The sequence below is a fragment of the Nannospalax galili genome, unplaced genomic scaffold (assembly GCF_000622305.1).
Source record: "Nannospalax galili isolate Female #2095 unplaced genomic scaffold, S.galili_v1.0 scaffold444, whole genome shotgun sequence".
In the NCBI taxonomy this organism is placed as follows: Eukaryota; Metazoa; Chordata; class Mammalia; order Rodentia; family Spalacidae; genus Nannospalax; species Nannospalax galili.
This window is the reverse complement of record NW_008354022.1, coordinates 3707592-3732048: the sequence shown is the minus strand read 5'-3', so window position 1 is coordinate 3732048 and position 24457 is coordinate 3707592. Positions and strand designations below refer to the sequence as shown.

Below are 24457 nucleotides of genomic sequence, written 5' to 3'. Positions count from 1 at the left end.
TTATTTAGATGGGGTCTCTCTGTAGCCCTAGTTGGCCTGGAACTCACTATGTAGACCAGGCTGGCCTTGAACTTGCAAAGATCTGCCAGCCTCTGCCTCCTGAGTGCTGGGTTTAAAGGCATGCACCACCATGTCCAGCCTTATTTTAATTTTTAAAAAAATGATTTAAAAATTTGCCGGGTGTAGGGGTGCATGGCTTTAATCCCAGCACTTGGGAGGCAGAGGCAAGCAGATCTTTTTGAGTGTCAGTATGTTTATTGGTTTGTGTGTGTGTGTGTGTGTGTGTGTGTGTGTGTGTGTGTAGTGCCCACAAAGGCTGGAAGAGGGTGTCAGAGCTGGGGCCTCCATGTGGTGCTAGAAGTCGAACCTGGGTCCTCTGGAAGTACAGCAAGTGCTCTTAACCCCTGAGCAGTCTCTCCAGCCCCTTATTTTAATTTTTTTTTTTTACATTTCTTTGTTACTCTTTTAAAATATTTTCATTTTTGTGTATGTATATGTATCTGTGTGAGTATATGCTCTGTGTGTGTGTGTCTGTGTCTGTGTCTGTGTGTGTCTGTGTCTGTGTCTGTGTGTGTCTGTGTCTGTGTCTGTGTGACTATGGAGGCCAGAAGAGGGCATTGGGTCCCCTGGAGCTGTAGTTACAGGTGGCTGTGAGTTGCCTGACATGGGTACTGGGAACCAAACTTGGGGTCCTCTGTAAGAACAGGAAGTGCTCTTAACTGCTGAGCCATCTCTCCAGCCCCCTTGAATTTGATTTCTGAGGATAACCTTGAACTTCTGATCCTCCTTGTGTTCCATCTCCCAGTGCTAAGATTAAAGAATTATAGGCATGCACCACCATGTCTGATTTATGGGCTGCTGGGGATGGAGCCCAGGGCTTTGTGCATGCCAGGCAAGCACTCTGCCAACTGATTGTCACTTCATCCTTAGTCACCTCTTGTCTTCCTTTCTGTTTTATTTTATTTTTATTTTTTTTTGAGACAGGATCTCACTATGTATCCTTAGCTGGCCTGGAACTTACTATGTAGACCAGCTAGCCTTGAACTCACAGAGATCCTCCTGCCTCTGACTCCCCAGTGTTGGGACTAAAGGAGTGCCGAATGCTCACAGTCTGTTCCCTGGATTCTCCTACTAGATAGAAGGCTTTGTACCTACAGCTTCAGCAGCCATCTCTATAGCAATGTCTCTCTTCTGATTGCCTTGAGGCCTGGCCTCTCAGAGTTCCAGATCTTTCTGTACCCATTGACTTTCCCTCTTGACTTCCCTTTTCCCAGTAGACATGGCTGGTTTAGTGCATCCAATGGGAGCTTGTGCCCCTCCCCCTCTCTTGGTCACCTGCATCCTGCCATTGTGTCTCTGCCCCATTCAGCTCCTCACTGGCTTCCCATTGTGTTTAAGATAAGGACTGTATCAGCTACATTTGTGTCACGGTGACCACAGTACCTGACAGAAGCAGCTTTAGCAGAGAAAGTTTCTCTTGGCTCATAGTTTCAGGGTCAGTCAGTCCATCATGGAGGCATGGTGGAGCCGTTCAGTCCATGGCAGTGGAGTGTGTAGTAGAGGCTGTTCACATCATGGATCTAGGAGCAGAGGGTATGCTGTAACCTTCAAAGACCAGCCCCCGTTGACTTACTTCTACCAGCCAGTCCCTCTAAAGGTTCCACAGTCCCCAAAGTAGCAAATCATAGCAGGGGAGAAGTTTCAAAGCAGGAGTCTGTGGGGCTGTTTCAGATTCAACCCATAATAAGGACCAGATCCATGCATCGTTTTCTTTGGCACAGGTCCTGGGCGATCTGGCCTCCGACTCCCCACTGGGGACTTGTACCATTTTCTTCCTTGTTCTGCTCTGCAGTCCTGACCTCTTAGAACAGACTGTGCTGGCCCTGTTGCCTTGGCATGTCCATCTCCCACTGTAGGATGCTTCTGTCTCCCCTTGCTTAGCTAGCTACCCTTACTCAGCTTAGACAGTGAGTCACCAGGAAGAGTGACGCCTTCCCTGGCTCCCCCTCCATGCCAGGCTGGCCTCTGAGATTCCAGCAAACCCCCTTTCCACATTGTGACTAAGTAGCACAAATGTGACTAAGTACTGAGTTTGATTGACATCTGCCTCTCAGAAGAGTGGGAACAAGGTCTCTCTCGCTCACTTCTGTATCCCAAGCCCTTGGTTAGGAGTCTGAGTGAGTTGGAGATGCTGGGGAGAACTTTGCAGAGTGCATGAATGAACTGGGACACAAGCCCAGGATACTTTCGGCGTCTGGCTGGTTTGTTTTCCTAACCATGTCCACCCTTTCTTTGGCACAGGTAAATATCCCTCGGTGCTTGCCCTTCTCAGGAGTGGGCAAGGTGAAGCAGGCAGCTTGTGGTGGCACGGGCTGTGCTGTACTGAATGGTGAGAAACACTTCTTGACAGCTCTTTGGGATGCACTACGCTGATCAGACTGGGGAGGGGTCAGTCTGTGTGCTTCAGCTTCAGACTGTATTGACTGCCAGAGGAGGGCAGTGTGGCCATGGGACCATCTTACTGCATTAGTTCAGTGAATACAGGGTAGGGGTGAGATTCCCAACAGGTTAGTAGCTCATGATATAGGTATCTAGACAGCAGAAGAGCTCAGTCATTCTGTATCTGTAGCAGATGTCTACATCTTGGTGCTAGGTGCCAGACCCAGGGCCCTGTGTGTGGTAAGCACATGCTCTACCACCGAGCCCTCTCCCAGCCCCTCACTGGGCTATTCTAGGGAGGTGCTCTGCCACTGAGCCCTCTCCTAGCCCTCACTGAGGGATTCTAGGCAGGTACTCTGCCACTGAGCCACATCCCCAACCCCTCACTGGAGGATTCTGGGCAAGTGCTGTGCTGCTGAGCTGAGCAGTTTAGAGCCAGGTGTGGTGGTGCATGCCTTTAGTCTCTGCACTTGGGAGGCAGAGGCAGGTGGATCTCTGTGAGAGCAAGGACAGCCTGGTCTACATAGCGAGTTCCAGGGAGACCCTGTCTCGAAACAACAACAAAAACAAACAGAAAAAAAGACAAGAGTTTAGATACTGAGATTTGGGCCCTTATGTTAAATGTCTCACCGTACTGATGAGTATTAAACTCATTTTGCAGGGGTGTTAGGATACTAGGCATCAAACACAGGGCCTCATGCATGCAAAATAAGTGTTCTACCACTGAGTTGCACCCCAAGCTGCAGTATTAAACTTTAAAAGAAAATTTATTATTTTTTAATTTTGTGTGTATGAGTGTTTTGTCTGCATGTATGTAAATGCACCCATGTCATGCAGTGTCCACAGAGATCAGAAGAGAGCATGGGATCCCCTGGAACTGGAGTTATAGATGGTTGTTAGCTGCCATATGGTGCTGAGAATCAACCCCAGGTCCTCTGTAAGAGCAACCAGTGCTCTCAACTGCTGAGCCATCTGTCCAGCCCCCAGTATTAAACTTTTTATAGCCAGTACTGGAGTGTAACTCAGTAGAAAGTGCTTGTTTAGTGTATGTACATGAGGAGCTGGGTTCTATCCTTGGTACTGTTCCCAAATGAACGGAAGACGAGAGGGGAACAGGAAGGAAGGAAGAAGGAAGGGAGAAAGGGAAGGAAGAAGGGAGGGAAAAGAGAAAGGGAAAGAAGGCTGGGATGTTGTAGTGCAGGGTTCTGGTCCTCAGCACTGGGGATTTCAAGACCAGCCTGGGCTACCATAGCAAGACCGTATCTCAAAAACAAACATTCTCCGGAAAAAAACAAACTAGAAAAAAAGTTGTAAGAATCTGGCCAGAATGGCTTGTGTCCAACATGGTCCTTTGATCAGTGTGAAACTTGGAGGTATTGGTAAGGGAAAAGTGTCCTCAAGTTTTCTGGCATCCAGTGGGTTTTCTGGCCCGACCCCCCATCACTCTAAATAGATGGCTGTTTCTGCTCTGAGATTGGCTACCTCCCTAGGGCAGACTCCTCAGACAAGAATTTCAGTAGGGGAGAGAGGAGAAATATTTCCAGTCTCCAGCATGTTCCTGCAAGCAGAGGTAAAACCCTGGGCCATGGGACTAGAAGGAGAGAAGAACCCCTTTGCATTTCCTTTTCTTTTTTGGTCTTTTTGAGACAGGGTCTCCCTGTAGCCACAGCTGGTGGGACTGGCTATGGTGACCCCAGAATGGCCTCTATCTCACAAAGCTCCATCTGCTTCTACCTCCCAAGTGTGGGGATTAAAGGCATACCCCACAACGCCTGGCTTCCTTTTCTTTTTTTTGAGACGGTGTCTCTTGTATCCCAAGATGACTTCTTATCTGCTTGCTTCTACCTCCTTAGTGCTGAGATTACAGTATCCATCATTAAGCCCAGTTTATATGGTGCTGGGGACAGAACCCATTTCTCTTCATATTAGGCAACCACTCTACCAACTGAACCACACCCCCAGCTTGCACTTCTGGAGAGGGAGGGAGGGCTATACTCTGCTTGACTGACCAACTGTTGTTTTTGTTGTAATGTAGAAGAAGGATGTGTTTTCGTCTGGGGCTACGGAATTCTTGGAAAAGGACCAAACCTCTTGGAAACAGCTCTTCCAGAAATGATTCCACCCACACTTTTTGGCTTGACAGAGTTCAACTCTGAAGTTCAAGTTTCCCAGGTCCGATGTGGGCTCAGCCACTTTGCCGCACTTACCAGTAAGTGACCCTGCTGCTGGGTGGCTGGGCCAAGGTTTGTTCCTTCTCAAACTGGGACAGTACTCAGCTTCCATCCATCATCCATCTGTTTATCCACATCCATCCATCCTCTGTCCATCCATCCATCCATCCATCCATCCATCCATCCTTCAGTACTTCATCCATCCATCCATCCATCCATCCATCCATCCTTCAGTACTCCATCCATCCATCCATCCATCCATCCATCCTTCAGTAATCCATCCATCCATCCATCCATCCTTCAGTACTTCATCCATCCATCCATCCTTCAGTACTTCATCCATCCATCCATCCATCCTTCAGTACTTCATTCATCCATCCTTCCATCCATCCACCCATCTGTCTATCCATCCACATTCATTCATCCTTCTGTCTGTCCATCCACCCATCCATCATCCTCTGTCCATCCACATTCATCCTTCCTTCTGTACTTCTATCATCCATCCTTCTATCCATCCAGCCATCTGTCCCCTTCTTTCCTCCCTCCCTTCCATCTGTCTATCCATGTCTGCTTTTCCTTCCATTCTTCTTCTTTTCCCTCCTTCTCTCCTCCATCTTCCCTTCCTTCCTTCTACTTACATTCCATCTATCTATCCATCCTTTCTTCCATCCCACCCTCCCCTTCCCTTCCCTTTTTCCTTCCATCCATCCATTAGATCAACGTCTTTGTAGGGTAAATAAAGAGGGCAGCCATGGCAGAGGTGGACTGGCCTTTACGTGCTGGCATTTGGGTTTTGGTCCTTTGGTTTGTGGTCAGGCTCATGCTGCAGTGTGATCTCTGGGGAGGCACCCATTGTTGGGGGAGACGGGTCTGGTAGGATGCTGAAGACCAGGAGAGGTTTGGCCCATTGGTGGGTGATGAGGAAGTGATTGTGTGTGAGGGCAAGTAGCCCACTGTGACTTGCTGGTGGCAAAGCTCAGAGCTTCCGAAGTGCTGGGGAGGGGATGACCAAAGGGCCAGCTGGCTAGAGGCTTTTTCCAAGGCTGTCCAGGTGACAGCCATGCATTAAGTTGCTCTATAGGTGTCGGGACGGTGGGCTTTCCTTGATTATGTCTCCCTTTCCACCACCATACTGTCAGGCCAGGCAGCCACTCTGCAGTGTGTTAACTGTGACTCCCATGCGTATTAACTACATCCTTGCAATTGAAAAGTCTTCTTTGTTTTGTATTCTTGAGTCAGGGTCTCCCTGTAGCCCCAGCTGGCCTGGAACTCACTATGTAAACCAGACTGGCCTTGATCTCACAGTGATCCACCTGCCTCTTGCCTCCTGAGTGCTGGAACTAAAGGCATGCACAACCACACAGCTTTGAAAAGTCTTTTTGGGAAAAAGATGTAATGTTTCCTTTTTCACTTCTCTTCTTTTTTTGATTCTGGCCAGAGCCTATGTATGCTTTTTTTGGTAATTTGGTCTGCCACGTGGCTGACCTCCATGCCTAACTCAAATGGCATGGCTGTCTAGCTGTCTGTCTCTCTTTCTCTATTTTATTTTTTTCAATATATATTTTTTATTGAATTTTTGTGCATTTCATACCTTTTTTTGGGGGGGGTCTTTTTGAGACAGGGTCTCCCTGTAGCCCTAGCTGGCCTGGATTTGCTATGGAGACCAGGCTGGCCTTGAACTCACAGAGATCCGCCTGCCTCGGCCTCCTGAGTGTTGGGATTAAAGGCATGCGCCACCACGCCTGGCCTGCATTTCATACATCTTAATCATATTTAGACCCTCTCCCCTGTCAGCACTCCCCAAATAGCTTGCCCACTGGATTTCATGCATTCTGTCATACATGTTAAAGCCTATCGAGTCAAGTTTGTGTACCCAGATGTCCTTTGATGTGAGTTCATCACTGAAACCTCTTAAGCTCCCACCTGTGATTCTATAATGAACTTAGACATAAATTAAAAAAATAAAAAAGAAAGAAAGAAGAATATCTTAGGCTGGGCATGTGGCTCAGTTGTAGCATGTTTGCCTAGCATGCACAAAACCAAGCTCTGGCCTCTATCCCCAGTACTGCGTAAACCAGGCATGGTGGCACATGCCTGTAATCCTAGCAATGGGGAGGTTAAAACAGGAGGATTAGAAGTTCAAGGTCATCCCTGAGTTTGAGGACAACCTGGGCTACATGAAGTTTAAGACCTTTCTGGGCTACAGAGAAAATTCAAAGCCAGCCTGGGCAACTTAGGGTGTCCCTGTCTCAAAAAAAAGAGGACTGTGGATATAGCTCAGTGATAGAGTGCCTGCCTAGAATCCCCCAGTGAGGGGCTGGGGCCTTGGCTGAATGCTAGTGCACTTTTCTTCAATGTCTGATCATTGTATTAGTTTGGCCATTTGTTCATTTCTAGCTCTTCTACTATGTCAAGTTTATGAGGGCAGGATACCTGTTTGTTTAATTGCTGTCCTGTCCCTGATGTCCAGCACACATAGAACTGTCACAGACTGGCACCCAGTCACTTTTTCTCCTGACAGAATGCCCCCACACTTGGAAACCCAAACAGTGACTAGTTCTCTTGCCTCTCACTGTCAGTTAGAAACTCCAGCTGTAGCCAGGGATTTTGGAGGGTAGAGCTGGATCAGATGGAGCTGTGGGTGGTGGCAGACCATCAGGGTGAGCAGAGTGGACTGTGCACAGGAGCCCCTGGCCTGCTCTCTACACAGACTCATCTGCTGTGTGGACAGTGGGCAAAAGTCCTGGGTAGGGACCTGGTTTTGGAATGCAAACATTGTCTAAGGTGCTTTTCCCATGAAGGGAAGCTCAAAGCTGAGTTGAGCAATGGGCCCTGTTCGTCCCTGGTGACCTATTCTTTGCGTAGCTCCACCAAGGCCTGTCTTCCTTCCTTTGCAGACAAAGGTGAGCTGTTTGTGTGGGGCAAGAACCTCCGAGGGTGCCTGGGGATTGGCCGTCTGGAGGACCAGTACTTCCCATGGAGGGTAAGGAAGGCCATGCAGGGTGGGTTGTGAAGATGTGCCAGGCAATTGGCTGGCCTGGGGCAGCAGCTAGCCAGTATGGGGGCCTAGGACCTACTGCTCACCTTGTGCTAGTTTTTCACAGGCTCTGAGCAGGCCCGAGAGATGGCGATGTGCGGGGTGACACCTAGCACCAGCCTGCCAGCATGGAGGGCTCTAGCCTGTCAGTCCATGGGGTCAGTTCACACCAGGGACTTGTTGCATGAAGAGTTGGAGGGAGTAGCCTACCCAGTGTTCCATTCATTGTAAAAGGCCACCAGAGGGGCTGGGAATGTGACTCAGTCTATAGAGTGCTTACCTGGTATGTGTGATGCCCTGGGTTCTATCCTCAGACCACATAAGATGGTTAGGGTGTGCACATCTGTAATAGCAGAACTAGGGAGGTGGAGGCTGAAGGATGAGAAGTTCGAGGTCATCCTCAGCTACATAGCAAGTTTGAGGCCAGCCTGGGCTACATGAGACCCAGTCTTTTTTTTTTTAAATTTTATTTATTTATTCATTCATTCATTCATTCATTCATTCGGTCTTTTTTGAGACAGGGTCTCCCTGTAGCCCCAGCTGTCCTGGAACTCACTATGTAGACCAGGCTGGCCTTGAACTCACAGAGATCTGCCTGCTTCTGCCTCCCAAGTGCTGGGATTACAGGTGTACGTCACCATGCCCGGCATTATTATTTTTATTTTATGTGTATGCATGTACTGCCTGCATGTAGGTAAGTGTACCCGTGTTGTGCAATGCTGGCGGAGGTCAGAAGAGGCTGTCGGATCCCTTGGGACTGGAGTTACAGATAGCTGTTAGCTGCCATGTGGGTGCTGGGATTCGAACCTGGGTCTTCTGCAAGAACAACCACCAGTGTTCTTAACTGCTGAGCCATCTCTCCAGCCCCGAGACCCAGTCTTAAACAATGGAAAAAAAAAAATGCTGGGCATGGTGTTGTACTTCTTTAATTCCCGCACTTGGGAGGCAGGGACAGGATCTCTGAGATTAGGACCAGTTTGGTCTACATAGCGAGTTCCAGGCCAGCATGCAGGAAGCCTTGAGGTTTCATCCTCAGTATCACATAAACTGAACATGATAGAGCAGGATCAGGAGTTCAAGGCCATCCTTAGCTACATAGGGAGTTTGAGGCCAGCCTGGGCTACATGAGACCCCCAAACCAAAATCTCTACAGCTTTGCTGTGGAGTCAGTTCAGAGACCGAGAAAGACACTCAGCAGGGGGTGCTGGAGGCTCAGGAGCCACTGCTGTCCCTCAAAGGTCCTTGCTGGCCCAAGGTCCTGGCCAGTGGGCAGAGGCCAAGGGACTTCCTGCACTTTGGGCTCTAATGGCTGGAGCCAATGGGGAGCAGTACACAGGTGCTGAGTGCAGCTGGCTGCTGTGTATGATCATGGCAGGGCACTTTGTCAGGGAAGGTAAACAGATGCTCTGCAGGGGCCTGGGAGATTGCTAAGAGCCCACCTGGCTAGGTCACTGCGAAGGGGCAGCCCTTCGCTGCTGCTTTCTGGGGCCATACTGGGGCAGCATCTGCAGCTCAATGCCCCCACTGTTACCCAGGCTTGTTTCTATTTGCTCTGTGGACTGTGGCAGCACCTGCCAAGGTGTTTGTTTGGGAAGGCAGCGAGGATGGCAGCCAGCCCCTAATGGTGTTGAAGTTCTGGGCTCAGCGCCTATGGGCTCTACTTTTAGGCCAGGCCACTAGGTGTAGGCATTTCCTCCCTAACAGGAAACCACCCAAGCTGTCACAGGTCCTCTGCAGTGACCAGCAGGGAAGAATGGTCAAATTGGGCTCTGGCCAGTAGAGCCCACATTTATATCCTGGAGAGGGTCTGAGGCACAGCCATGCAGGCAGCTGTCCTCATATGTCACCTAGGGAGGCATGGCTGGCACATACCCCTCTGTATGGAGAACCTGTGGTTTAGTAGTTCCCAGTTAGAAGCAGGGCAAGGGTATGACAGGGGTATTAAAAAGGTATTTAATACTTGGTCACTCTTTTATTTTTTTATGACAGGGTCTCATATAGCCTAGGCTGGCTTCAAATTCACTATGTAGCTGAGAATGACCTTGAACTTCTGATCTCTAGCCTTCACTTCCAGAGTGCTGGGATGACAGGTGTGCATCATGCCTGGGGATTGAACCCAGGGCCTCATGCATGCTAGTCGAGTGCTCTATCCACTGATCTGCAGCCCCATCTATGTTCTTTATTTTTTATAGAGAAGCTCTATGAATGCATTGCCTGTTCATAATTGTATTAACTGTTATAAACAAGAAAGAAAGTGGGCATGGTGCTACTACCTGTAATCCCAGCATTCAGAAGCTGAGGCAGGAGGACTGCCTCAAGTTCTAGGCCATCTTAGGCTATGTAGTAAGATCTGTCTCCAAAACCAAAATAAGGGGCTGGAGAGATGGCTCAGTGGTTAAGAGCACTGGCTGCTTTTGTAAGAGGGCTCAGGTTGTGTTCCCAGTACCCACATGTTGGCTAACAACCTTCTATAATTCTAGTTCCAGGGAATCTGACACCCTTTTCTGGTCCCCATGGACATTGCGTATATTTGGTGTGCTTACATACATGCAGGCAAAACACTCATACACATAAAATAAAAATAATGAAGCCTCAGGAAGATGGCTCGGTGGGTAAAGTGCTTGCTATGCATGAGGATGTGAGTTTGGATCCTCAACACTCCCATAAAAGCCATGCACAGCAGTGGGCATCTATAACCCAGTGCCTCATGGGAGTGTGGAAACAGGCAGATCCAGATTCAGTGAGAGATCTGTCTTAAAAAGTTAGGTGGTGCACACCTTTAATCCCAGCACTCAGGAGGCAGAGGCAGGCAGAGCTCTGTGTTCAAGGCTAGCCTGGTCTGCCTAGTAAATTCCAGGCCAGCCAGGGCTACATAGTGAGAGACTGTCTCATATAAAGTGGAGAAGGATAGAGGAAGATACTGACATTTTTACACACAGCTGAGTATACTCCTATATAGGTGCACACCAAAAAAAAATTAATTAATTAAAAATAAATTTATGGCCAGCGAGAGCCCATTGAGTAGAGGCACTTACCCACCAAGCCTGACGTACTGAGTTTGAAGTTCGATATCCCATAACTATATGGTGGAAGGAGAGAACCAACTTCCACAGGTTGTCCTCAGACCTCCAGGAGTGTGCCCTGGCATGTACCTACCCCCCACCCCCTCACCAAATATATAAATGTAATAATTAAAGAAAATGCCACCCATGGTGGTAGCCATCTTTAATCCCAGCACTCAGGAGGCAGAGGTAGGTAGATCTCTGCAGGATTGAGGCCATATCATGACTTCATGTGGGCTGTGACTAGGGAGACCCTGTCAAAAAATAATCAACAAAAAACCCCCAAGGGGCTGGAGGGTTGGCTCAGAAGTTGGGAGCACTGGTTGCTTTTGCAGAGGACCCAGGTTCAGTTCCCAGCACCCACATGGCAACTAACAACTATCTGTAGCTCCAGTTCTAGGGAACCAATGCCCTCTTCTGGCCTCCACAGGCATTGCATGCATGTGATGCATTTACATAATTCAGACAAAACACACACATAAAGTTTTAAAAAAATACTCAATTTTTTGAAAGTAGGAGAGAAGTTGGAGGTCCAGTATAGCTCTGAGGCCTAGACAGTCTAGGGTGTCAGTTTCCAAGGCAGAGAAGACTCTGAAACAGTGAGCATCCTTGGGAGGCAGTCAGGCTCCAGCTGTAAGGGTGGGATGAGGCTGTCTTCTGCTGGTTTTAGGGCTGGACCTTCCTGGGAGAAACACTGGCCAAGGGGCAGCACAGTTGGGACTGTGGAAAGGCCCCCGTGTGTTTTGAGACACCCCTAGGGGTGAGAAACTCCACCTCTAGGGTAGCCATGATGTGGGACACGTGAGTCCCAGCCCATGTCTGCAGAGGGATCAGATAAAGTGATTAGTCCATGGGCCAGCACAGCCCCATGCCCACACTGGATCCACCAGGCAAGAACGTGTCCTGAACTCTTGGGAAGTGCTGTGGTGACTCCCAGGGAAGGTCACTGAACATCAAGCCCCAGGGCCTGGAGGCCATGCTCATAGGACAGTGCCACCAGATATCCATGTCCTCGCCCAAGGCCACCCTTCTGGGGTGACCACTAGAAATGATGGGGTGTCACTGGTGGGCAGGGCACTGGGGTGGCCTTTTCCTAGACCTGACAACTTGTGGGTTGATGTGGGCATTCCATTTTCAGGGTGGAGCCATGTTCACAGTGGGCAAGGGAACTGCCAAAAAGCCAGGCTGGGAGTATGACTCAGTGGGTGGAGAGCTGACCTAGTATGCTTGAAGCCCTGGGTTCCCAGCACTCGGGATGTGAAGGCCAAAGGATCAGAAGTTCAAGGTCAGTCTCAGCTGTATAGCCAGTTGGAGGCTAGCCTATGCTATGAGACCCTGTCTCAAAGAAAAGAGGCAGAGTCAGGCAGGTCTCCAGAGCCTGTCTGCCCATTCCCTCACTCTGTTCCTGGGCTTGTTTTACAGGTGACGATGCCCGGTGAGCCTGTGGACATAGCATGTGGCGTGGATCACATGGTGACTCTGGCCAAGTCATTCATCTAAACCTTCTTTCTGGCCTGACCCAGCCTGGCCCTGGCCTTGGAACCACACAGAGGGCTCGGCAGAGGCAGGGAGTGATTGCCAGTGGGGCTTATGAGAGAGAAGGCCAGAGTGTAGAGTGTGAGGCTTGCTCTGCACCCTCAGCGTGGAGGTTATATTGGGAGTCTCCAGACAAGGCCCTTCCTCTGCCAAGGCCTTGGCCTGCTAAACTAAGCACAGGACAGCTGTCTTTGACTTGCCAGGCTCCTGAGGAGTCCCAGGGCATCGGGACCCTAGATGGCTGGGGTGGTTCACACCTCACCCTTTTCACCTAGCACATAGTGGTTTGTAGGGTAGGGTTAGGCTGGATGCATTACTCTTAGGTTAGCTGGTTGCTCATGACACATTTGATCTTAAGATGGGAGATAGGACAAGGCACTAGGAGGGCCTTGGTAGTCCTGTTATAGCTGGCCGAGTGGAGGCCTCAGGCTGGCTCCAGCCCAGCAAGGCAGCCAGCTGCCTTCAGCTGGGTCAGCTCTCAGTCCCTTGTCTCCCACTGACCTCTCTGGTCAGCTGCCACACTGCAGGTTCCCCAGAAGGACACAGTCTGGCAACCTGGAATACCTTGGCCTGAGATTCTACATGGAGAAGCCAGTGTGAGCCAGTCCTGCACCCCAGGGCCTGTGGTGGTCCAGGCTCTAAATTTTTTTCATTGCCTGCCTCAGAACCACCCAGAAGCCTGGAGGAAGAAGCTGCAGGCCAAATGTGTGTGGGCTAGAGGACGGTCTTGGAGCAGAAAGCCCCAGAAATTGGGAAAACATTTGTTTTTGTAAGAAAAGTCATCTTTTCCTTTCAAAACAGCCTTTTAAAATGTCTCTTGGAATAAAGTCTATTTTCTGCATTTTTTTTAAGGATGGACAAGGTCTTGTAAATGTTTTGCTTGATCATTTAGAGATGATAAAAGAGTCAAATAGAGAGCTGGGCATGGTGGCACAGCCTTGGGAGGCAGAGGCAGGTGGATCTCTGTGAAGCCAGCCTGGTCTCCATAGTGAATCCAGGCCAGCTGTGGCTACAGGGAGACCCTGTCTCAAAAAGCCAAAAAAAAAAAAAAAAAAAAAAAAAAAAAAAAAGAGTCAAATAGAAGCCAGTGGAAAACACTTTAGGAGAGTCCCACTTGGGAAGTATTTTGTGTGTGTGTGTGTGTGTGTGTGTGTGTGTGTGTGTGTGTGTGTGCGCGCGCGCACGTGCGCGCGCACATGCACGCGCACATACACATGAAAGCCAGAGGAAAATGTCAGTCATCATTCCTCAAGCCCTGTCCAACTTAGTTTTTGAGACAGAGTCTCTCACTGACCTGAAACTTGCTAAGTAGTCTAGGCTGGGTGGCCAGTGCTCCAGGGATCCTCCTGTCTACGTCCCCAGCTCTGGGATTACAGGTATATGCCACCATTTGTGTTCTGGGGATTGAGCTCACTTCCTCATGCTTGTCAGGCAAGCACTTCACCCACTGAACCATCTTCCTAAGCCCTTGGAAAGTATTTTCTCAGTGGATGTATTCTTCCCTAGTTCAGCTGGGAAAAGAACTGGTACCCACGTCACTAATTATGGTCTCCCACTCACTGCTTGCTGTGCCCCATAGTTACCTCATTCATTCTATAGGTACATGTGAGTCCCTTAGGTACAAACATGGTTCACATTTGGTCAATTGATGACAAGAATCCCTGCCTTGTGTAGCTTAACCACAGGGATGGGATGTGTTGGAAGGGTACAAGTTAATGTTGAGGGGTCATCCACCAGGCTGCCGTGAGAACCAGCTGGCTGGTATGGGAGAACAGCTGTTTTAGCACCTGCAGAGATGCTCACCTGGGCAGATGCTGCTTCTCCTTCCCTGTGAGTGTCAGTCTTAGAATTATTACGGGAAAAATTTCCGTGAACTTGAAATAGAAGCCTAGACCAGAGAGATGGCTTAGTGGTTAAGAGCACTGGCTGTTCTTGCAGAAGACCTGGGTTCAGTTTCCAGCACCCACAGGCAGCTAACAACCATCTGTAACCCAGAGGATCTGATGCCCTCTCCTGGCCTCTGCAGGCCTTGTACACACATGGTGGCACCTACATCCCTGGAGACAAACCACTCATACACATAAAATAGGGCTGGAGAAATGGCTTAGTGGTTAAGAGCACTGGCTGTTCTTGCAGAAGACCTGGGTTCAAATCCCAGCACCCACATGGAGGCTAATAACCATCTATAACTCCAGTTCCAGGGGATCTGACACCCTCTTCTGTTGTCCATGGGCACTGCATGATGGGGTGCACTTAGGTAATGCAGGTGATACACTCATACACATAAAATAAAATAAAATAAATTTTTGTAAAGTTGCCACAGCACTGAAGAACAGTAATCCAGCTCCAATGAAATGCAAGTTGGTCCACACATAGACCTTCAGAGAGTGGGTACCTAGGGGTCAAAGATAGCGTTGATGATGGGTGTTCTCCATGGTTCTAGTTGATCGTGATCTTGACCTTGGACCTAGGTGTGGTGGCATAGACCTGAAATCCCAGCACTGAGAGGCTGAGGCAGGAGGACTGAGTTCAAGGCCAGCCAGAACTATATAGTGAGACTCTCAAAAATTAGTTTGGTGGTAGAGAAATGACTCAGGTTAAGAGTTACCGGTACTGGGCTAGGCGTGGTGGCGCACACCTTTAATCCCAGCACTTAGGAGGCAGAGGCAGGCAGATCTCTGTAAGTTCAAGGCCAGCCTGGTCTACATAGTGAGTTCCAGGACAGCTGGGGCTACAGGGAAACCCTGTCTCAAAAAGACCAGAAAAAAAACCAAAAACAAAAAACAAAAAAACCCAGTACTGCTACTCTTGCAGAGGACCTGAGTTGGGTTCCCAGCACCCATATCCTGTGGCTCACAACAACCTGTAACTCCAGCACCAGGGAATCCAATGCCCTCTTCCAGCCTCCACAGATACTGCAGGTATTGCACATACACACAGACACATAATTAAAAATAAGGATGGAGTGTGCCAGTGCATGATTTTTTCATTTTTAAATTTTACTTTTATGTGAATGAGTGTTTTGCCTGTATGTATGGAAGTGTATCTGTGTTGTATAGTGTCCATGGAAGCCGGAAGAGAGCATTGGATCCCTTGGAACTGGAGTTACAGATGGTTTTTAGCCACCATGTGGGTGCTGGGAACTGACCTGGTGAAGTGCTTGTTTGTCATGCACAAAGTCTTGGGTTTGATTCTCAGCACCACACAAGCCTGGTATGGTGCCACCTTCCCTTAATCCCAACGGTGGTGAGGATGGAGGCAGGAGGATCAGAAGTTCAAGTTCATCCTTGGCTGCTGTGGAGATTAAGGCCAGCCTGGGCTACATGAGACACTCTCACTAAACCAAAAAACAACCAAAACAAAACAAAATAACTTTAGTTACCATTGTACAGAAAAATGGTGTCCCAAACCTTGTTTTCCCAAAATCGTGTTTCACAAACTGTTGAGGTTGGTCAGCCTGGCTGGGTAGGCAGCTCACTTGTACCCTTTTTAGGGTCACCAGGATTCCTGCTTCGGGGCCCTCTGCTCAGCTGTCATCTGTACTTGAGTGTCAGTGTTTGTCCCTTCTGTACCCAGCCTCCATTGCCCCTAGCACCTGACACATACCCGGAAATGCTAAGCCATTAGCTTGGTTGCTGTGGTTTATCATTCTGCTCCTGTGAAAGCTCTGTATTTATGAGCACAGCTCTGTCTTCATTTCAGTGAGTGTATGAATAACACCCTGGGCAAACTGAGGCAGCACTCAACATCCCCCGCCCCTTCAAGTATTTTATGTGTGCTTGGTGCCTGAGGAGGCCAGAAGAGGGTGTTAGATCCCCTGGAACTGGAGTGATGGTTTTTAGTCACCATGTGGGCGCTAGGTACTGAAGCTGGGTCCTCTGTGACAGCAGCCAGTACTCTTAACTGCTGAACCATCTCTCCAGCCCATTTGTGTTTTGGAGATAGGGTCTCCCTGTAGCCACAGCTGGCCTGGAACTTGCTATGTAGATCAGGCTGGCCTTGATCTCACAGAGATCCAACTGCCTTTGCCTCTTGAGTGTTGGGATTAAAGATGTGCCACCACGCCCGGCCAGCCTGTTAAAAATATTTTTAAATTTATTTTTATTATTTTTAGTTATGTGTATGCACACGGGGGTATAGGTATGTGGCTCACTTTGCCCAGAATGAGATCTGTCTTCAGAATTGTCTTTTCAGCCCCTTGCAACATGTGGACTGCCATTCTACAATGATTTCTGGGAGAAAGCTGACTCCACTGGCATATTAAAAAAAGATTTATTTTTACATGTGTATATATGTTTGTCTGTTGTTTGTGCACCATATGAGTGCAGTGCCCGTGGAGTCTCCTGGATCTGGAGTTACAGATGGTTGTAAGCCACCTGACATGGGTGCTAGGAACTGAGCCCAGGTCTTCTGCAAGAGCAGCCAGTGCTCTTAACTGTTCAGTCATCTCTCCAGCTCCAGCCCCCATTCTTGACATTCTACCAAGGTGGCTGTGATTGTTGTCAACCTGATTGGACTGATAGACACTTAGGAGATTTGCAGACACACTCCCGAGTGTTTCTAAGATGGTATGTCCAGAAACGTTTTCTTTTTGGTCTTTTTGAGACAGGGTCTCCCTGTAGCCCCAGCTGTCCTGGAACTTACTATGTAGACCAGGCTGGCCTTGAACTCACAGAGATCCGCCTGCCTCTGCCTCCTGAGTGCTGGGATTAAAGGTGTGTGCCACCACACCCGGCTCAGAAACATTTTTAGATGAGGGCTCAGACATAATCAATGGATCAGTGCCTTGATGGCATTATTAGGAGGTGGTGAGAGGTAGGAGGCAGAGCCTCATTGGAGGAAGTAGGTCACTGGAGATGCATCCTTGGGGGCTATGTCTTTCCTGGCCCCTTCCTGTATTCCCTTCTTTGCTTCTGGTTGGTGCGATGGGAACAGCTTTCTCCACGTGCTCCTGCCACCATGATGCTCTGCCTCACATGGGCCCAGAAACACAGCCAATGGACCAGGGGCTAACCCCTCTGAAACTAGGAGCTAAGATAAAGCATTCTTTTAGGTTGTTTTTAAGTATTTTTATTTTTTAAATTATGTGTGTCCTTGTGTGGGTATGTGCTCATGAATGGAGTGTGGGATCCAGAAGAGTGCATCAGATCCTCTTGGAATTGGAGTTACAGGCAGATACGAGCTGTCTGACCTTGATCTGGGAATTGAACTGGTGTCCTCTGCAAAGAACAGTAAGTACTCAAGTCCTGAGCCATCTTTCCAGTCCCTTTCCCCTTTCTCTTTCTTCCTTGAGACAAGGTTTCACTATGTAGCCCAGGCTAGCCTGGGACTCCTGATCATTTTGTCTCAGCCTCCTTAGTGCTAGGACAGGCATGTGCTACCATGCCTGGCTTATAATGATCTTATTTTTTTCGGAGCTGAGGACCAAACCCAGGGCCTTGCGCTTGCTAGGCAAGCGCTCTACCACTGAGCTAAATCCCCAACACCATAGTGTTCTTTTTTTTCCCTTTTTTTGAGACAGGGGCTACCTGTAGCTCCAGCTGGCCTGGAACTCACTATGTAGCCTAGACTGGCCTTGAATTTACAGAGATCTGCCTGCCTCTGCCTCCCGAGTGCTGGGCTTAAAGGCATGCACCACTACGCCCGGCAAAATAAAAATATTAAAAAAAAAATGATCATTATGAGCTGGGTGTGGTAGTACACCTTTAGTCCCAGCACTCGGGAGGCAGAGGCAGGCGGATCTCTGTGAGTTCAAGGCCAGCCTGGTCTACATGGTGAGTTCCAGGACAGCTGAGGCTACAGGGAGACCCTGTCTCAACAAGACCAAAAAAAAAATTTATGTGTACAAGTGTGTTGCCTGCATGTGTGTACATGCACCCATGTCATGCAGTGCCCATGGAGGTCAGAAGAGAGCAAGGGATCCCTTGGAACTGGAGTTATGGATGGTTGTTAGCCACCATGTGGGTGCTGGGAATCAAACCTGAGTCTTCTACAGGAGCAGCCAGTGCTCTTAACTACTATGCCATCTCTTCAGTCCCTATAATCATTTTAAGCCACATGTTGGGACAACTTGTTACACAACATCAGGTATCTGATATAGCCCTCTCACTTGGGGAGCTGTTTCTCAGACTCAGGATATTATACCTGAAGGTCCTGCCCATAACCTATGTTCTTCTAAACAAACAGGGAAAAGGGGAAGAAACAAGACATGATCCTGGATGAATCAACACAAAATCAGACAGCCGTCGGCCAACATAATTTTGTTTTTCCTTCATTTTAATGAACACTTTACAAAGTACAAAATATACTGTCTTTTTGGGGGGGAAACATTAGGTACTTTTTTTTTTTTTTTCATCACACAGTCCACGACTCTAAAGGGTTTTGTGTTTCTTAGACAAAAGCATGAGTGGCCTGGGGGTGGATGGTGTAGGACTGCCCACTTCTCCCTTGCACCTGAGCCGCAGGACTGAAGTACCACTGTTGCTGGTGACTTGGGCACGGCATGCCAGGTGAGGGTCAGGGGGCTGTGGGCAGGGCTGGGGCCCTTCAAGAACCCCACAGGGCACCCGTCATCTGCTCCCCTGCTTCAGGATAACGGAAATGATTTTGGCATACAAGAGGAAGGACGACTAGGAGAGTTGTTGCTGCTGTTTCATCTCCCTGTTGTCTGGGGGCCCATCTCTTCCTGGACCATTTTTGGAATATAGGTAAACTGAGGCAGTGGCAAGGAAAACCACACTGGGCCCAGTCCACAGGAACCTGAATTTGGTCTACTGCTGGGGTCTCCAGCCTTGTGAACCATTTTTTAGATGAGTTCCCAGCAGTTGAGGGGCATCTCTCGTCCGTAGCCTCTCACTGCAAATACTGTCTTTTAAGACCGAATGTTTTAACCAGTCCCACGGGTGGGCCTGGCCATCTCTGGCTGTTGGCATGGACTATCCAGGCCTTTAAGGGGCAGAATCCCTATTGAGGACACAATGGGGAAAGAAGCCTATCCCAACAGGTTGGCCTCACCCCCCTCCTCAGAACCAGGGCCTGCATCCCCACCTAGTCACCTTGTATGGCAGTGGGTGAGACTCCTAAGGACTAAAATACTACATGAGCCAGTCCTATAGCTCAAAGATGGGCTCTGCATACATGTGCACACACACTCATGCCTAATACATGGACACACACACACATGCGTAAATAGAACCACACATGGAACAGCATTCTGACACATAGGAAGGGGCCACCCTGCGCTTCTGGCTCTCTGGTTCCCCTCCTCTTCTACCAAGTGCCACAAACTGCCACCACTAAACTGATGCCCACAGGTGCCACAGCCTAGGCCTTGGGTCTCTACTCCAGGACTCTCTTGGTGCTTTCAGCAACAAGGACAACCAGGGATCCTGGCCAGCAGCTCCCCCTTCCCCAGTTGAGGAGTCTTTGGAAGAGGGGCAGGAGGTCAAGCTGGGGTCACCCTGTGGCTTCCTCTCCCAGACTGTGGGAGGAGGCTCCAGGTCAGTTAAGTGTGTCCTTTTGCTGCTGCTTGTTAGAAAACAGAAATAAAGAAATCTGGGATGAGCTTTTGAAATGGAGGAAAAGGTTAGCTCTAATCCTCCCACAACAACCCCATACAGCAAAGCTGGTTGGCAGCCGTCTTGGTTTCACATCCCTCTAGGATGTCAAAGTGGAGGTCTACCGCCCTTTCAGGCTGTACCCCAACCCTCAGCACTGTATCCATTTCTTGAAAAACCAAAGCTACGTCACCTCCCTGTTGGAAAACACCCCACCGTGCTCACCCAGGCTCCCCCTCACCACATCAAGTGCTGACCCCTCCCACTGCTCTCCAGTTCTCCTTACAGTGTGAATGGAGGTGGACAAGGGGCATCTTGTGATGGTTAATATTGTAAAGGATCCTTGTCAGGATCTACAATCACCCAGGAGACACACCTCTGGGCATGTCTGTTAGGGAGTTTCTAGGTCAGGTTCACTGAGGAAGGAAGACCCACCCTGAATGTGGGCAGCACCATCCCATGGGCTGGGGTCCTGGACTGAATAAAAAGGAGAAAGTGACGGCTGAGCACCAGCCTCATCTCTCTCTGCTTCCTGACTGTGGATGGAATGTGACCAGACGCCTCATGCTCCTGCTTTCCCACCATGATGGACCCTTCTTTCCTTAAGTTGCTTTTGTTGGGTTGTCTTAGCTGAGGCTGAGAAGAGCCTGTACTGTCCCTACATCCAACCTAGAGGCTCCATGTGGGTGACTTGGAAATGTGACTGGGAGAGGATGGCAGCAGGTGGCTCAGATCTTCTTTGAGGATCACGTGCCAGGCAAAGGGTAGTCCTGGCTGTACCTACAGGACCAGCCCTTCCCACCAGCCTGAGTATCTTCTCCTGACCTCCACAGTCCCTTCTGTCATGTCACGAGGGACCACCATACCAGCCTAAGCAGGTTGCTTCCAGCTACCAAATGTCACTGCAGGATGGCAGCAGACAGAACTGGGTCACCCTTCCCTTGCACCAGAAACCTCCTGCCTCAGCTGGTGGGACAGGGTGAATGCTGGTGGCTCGGGAGGCTCTGGAGGCTCTGGGCCCCCTGAATCTTGGAGAAGGGGAAAGTTATGGGGTCAGGGCTTCATGACTCTCTTGGGGGGTCAGGGTGTTCCTTTAGAGACCCTGTAGAGGAAGTGAGTATACACAGTTTTTTGTTGGGTCAGGACTGGGTTTTGTCCCCAGTTGTGAGGCTCAGCAGGTAGTCTCACCAATCTGTGGTGACAGTTGACCTTTTTTTCCCGAGGCAGGGTCTCATGTAGCCCAGGCTGGCCTTGAACTCCTGATCCTCCTCTTGCCTCCAACATCCTGAATGCTGGGATTATGGGCATGTACCATGGTGCTATATCATGCTGGGGATTGAACCCTGGTCTTCATGCATGCTAAGTGAGCACTCTACCCATTGAGCCCGTAGCCCCATTTCTGATTAGAGTGCCTCTCAGACAGACATCAACTCCTGCAGCCCAGGTGGCTCCTCGGGTTGAACACACACCCATGACTAGTCCAGGAGTTCTGGCTGTAGTCCTGAAAATTCTGCCTTGCTAATAGCTCCTGCTCTCCCCTCCATGTGACCCAAGAGACTTTTAACCCCAAGGAGCTAAGGGTGCAGCTCAGTGCTACACCACTTGCCTAGTATGCACAAGGCCCTGCCTACAACCTTCAGCATCACAAAGGAACTACCCCCTCCCAAGAAAATCTTGGCCACCTCTGAGGCTAGGTCAGCAGGGGGTGGAGTGATTCTCATCCCCATTAAAACAGATGCCAGGAGTTTGGGGTCAGGTGGCACAGAAAACATAAGAGCAGATAGTCCAAATGGGGACTCTTACATCCCCTGGAGCTGTGGAGACATCATGCCTATGCTATGCACAGAACACAGAGACCCAGCTTCCTCATGTAGTGGGGGAAAACGGACCCACTGTGGTCAAGCAGTGGGGTCCTGGGAAGGCCTCAGCCCCTCCCAGATATACAGTTGGAGGGACATGCGTATGCGTGCTGTTATGGGTCAGGTGGAGTCAGCCCCGGGAGGATAGCAGGGGGAGAGAACCTGAGATTCTTGAATTTGCAGAATAAAAAAAAGGCTGGGCATGGTGGTGCATGCCTTTAATCCCAGCACTTGGGAAAAGGGGCAGGTGGATGTCTGGGAGTTTGAGACCAGCCTGATCTACATAGTGAAACCTTTGTCTCAAACCAAAGTAAACAACAACAAAAATCCAGGTAAGAAGGCAGGTCTACAGCTTTCTATAGAGAGGACACTTAGGGGAGGAATCGGCCAAGGTTTTGGGGTTAACCATGGGGAAGAGAGCCACTGTTAAAAAGCAAGAAATCCCAATTTGTCTCCAGGATCAATGCTGCCCCCACCTCCAAAAAAGAAGAGTATCCAGAGTCCTAGGCTGTGGAAATGGGTGCAGTAGCTACGAGGCAGACCACGCTGGCCCTCCAAACCTGTTCTAGGGGTAGTTGGCTGGTGCTTTTTGTCGTAATCCCCCAGGCTGACCCCAGGAACCCCAAGGGCTTCTCTAAATCATCATAGTGCCTACATATTTGAATTAAAAATATATATGGTGGCTCAAAAATGTCTCCATGTGTGCAGCAGACGTGGCGGGGCCCACACATGCACACACACACGAAGCCGGGCCCTTGCCCGTGTCCTGCGCACACAGAATATATTAACATATATATTGCTCAATTATATATGCTATTTACAGAATATATCTCTATCAACATAAGACAGGAATTTATAGGTGTGTACAATACACAGTCCTGTCCTAGAAAGTCTAGGGGGTACACAGTTCTGGGGCAGGGGTCACATTTGTACGGAGGGAAAGAACAATTGGAAAGGCAGACAGAAGAGGGTATGGAGAGGTGTGCCCTGAAAAAGCAAGGCCTTTCAAGATGAGAAAAAGGAGACTGGGGTGAGGGGGCCTCCACTGTGGCCCTGTCTACTTGGCTGTTCCCCTTTTGGAACCAGAAAACAAATAGTTAAGTAAATATTCTCTCCTTTGATCCTGGAGACATGACTCAAGCCTGAAAAACACAGCGAGATCAAGAGTCTGAGTGGGCCCTGCAATTGTGGCTAATGATGCCACATCCTGGTGGCTCATGGGTGCTCTGTACCACATCCGATGCTGCCAGTGAGCCATGTTGGCTGGAGTGCCCTGTAGGGGGCATGATGGGGTTCTGGCACCTCATGCCAGGACCCCCTGTAGGGGGCACCATGGAGTGCTGATATCTTGTGATAGAGTTGGGCTTCCAATTACTGTCCTCCAAAGACAAAGTCAAGGTTCCAGAGATGTGTCTTTGTATTCACATCTGTCTCCAGGGCCACAGGGCACTCAACTGCCATTGAACTCTGGGCACCCAATAAACCTCCACAGGCCCCATCTCCTCAAACCAAAACTACACCCCGTCCCAGCAGCCTGTATGCAAAAACATTTACTAAAAAAACCTTAAATATGATTTTCTCTACAAAGGCTCAAGATAGCTGCCTCCCAGGTCAAGTATTGCCACAGCCACAGGCTGTGGAGTATGGGCAGGCATGTGAACTGGGGGCTGAGGCTTCTTCTATGACCCCTAAAAGTGAGGTACAAGAGGATGACGTGGGATGGGGGGAGTTTTAGCTGGTCTAGTTGACAGGAGAGGTGGACATGGTCTAAGCTACTCCAAACCTGGGATGGTGGGGATGCCCACTGCTGGGGGAGAAACTGAGTTCTCAAAGGCCTGCCCATGTTGGGTCTGGGGAAAGTGGACCGAGGACAAGACAGAAGCTGGTGCTTGAGGCTGGTGGGAAAGGAGGTGTCTTGGGAGTCTCTCCTCCCCTGGGGGCAAGTGCTTGTGGTGGGAGGTCAGCTCAGGACCCCTTTTGGCAGTTGTGTTGGGAGTTGGGATGCAGGCCCTGTGTGGTCTGCAGATGTGGTGCTGGGTGGCTTAGTTCTCCCCAGCTCAGGTCCCCAGCCCCCACTGTTCTGAGGTTCACTGGCCATTATGGCCTGAGGGTAGCCTGCTGGCCTTCACTCTAAGGGACCCAGCCCCTGAGCCAATGAAACCAGAGACCAGCAATCATACCATTCATCTTCAGAGGACCTCATGGAGGCTTCCCAGGCTCTGCACACTCAACCCTGCTCCTCCAGCCCCCAAAGATATCCCTAGGTACATCCAAACACCAATCTTGGTATCTCCTGGGAGGTGACAGCTTCTTTTGGTGTTTCCCGGGAGTGGTGCATGAGGCTACATAGATCTGCTCCCAAGCCCTCTGGGCCTCGGGTGCCTCTTTCTGGGGCAACACTGTGGGGCGGATGACAGGGAAGCCCCCACTGGTAGGGAACTGAGTCATTATTAAAAACCCTGGGGGCTCCAGAAGGCAGGAGGTGGAAATGGGGTGGCCTTTGAGAGGGTCCAGGGCTGGAAGGGTCAGCAATCAGGGGGAGTGTTCCAGAGGGCCCTTCCTTAGGGTCCCCAGGCCAATTCTCCAGTCTGTAAGGAAATACTGCAAGAATAATCTTCATGAGAGGAAACGCCCCAGCGGGCTATGGCAGGGAAGAGCCCAAAGATGAGCCCCTTTCTAATGTTTCCCTCCTTGACTGACCTTCAGGGCATGGATAACCCCACCAATATTCTCTTCTGGAACCTACCAAGCAGGAAGCAAAGGAAAAAGTTTTAAAAAGTGGGTGAGCCCAGGAATC

At 49.6% G+C, this 24457-nt stretch overlaps 2 protein-coding genes across 3 annotated transcripts in view; one reads left to right on the top strand and one right to left on the bottom strand.

Annotated features, from left to right (window-relative positions):
- Rcc1l (RCC1 like) overlaps positions 1–13086 on the top strand; it is a 28974-nt gene extending 15888 nt beyond the window's left edge. Inside the window, exons 8-12 of one of the 2 annotated variants that reach the window (XR_003846791.1) lie at positions 2302–2389; positions 4475–4648; positions 7508–7593; positions 11848–11994; positions 12132–13086. Coding sequence is in view for 1 of the 2 variants with exons in the window: in XM_008851113.3 (XP_008849335.1) it covers positions 2302–2389; positions 4475–4648; positions 7508–7593; positions 12132–12209 (426 nt within the window). In the remaining variant the exon portion in view is untranslated. The remainder of the gene's footprint in view (positions 1–2301; positions 2390–4474; positions 4649–7507; positions 7594–11847; positions 11995–12131) is intronic. The other variant, XM_008851113.3, reaches the window with a different exon arrangement.
- A 5417-nt stretch (positions 13087–18503) lies between these two features.
- Positions 18504–24457, bottom strand: part of Castor2 (cytosolic arginine sensor for mTORC1 subunit 2) — a 42618-nt gene continuing 36664 nt past the window's right edge. The window contains exon 9 of the mRNA XM_008851111.1: positions 18504–24402. Coding sequence (XP_008849333.1) covers positions 24337–24402 — 66 coding nt within the window. The 3' untranslated portion in view covers positions 18504–24336. The remainder of the gene's footprint in view (positions 24403–24457) is intronic.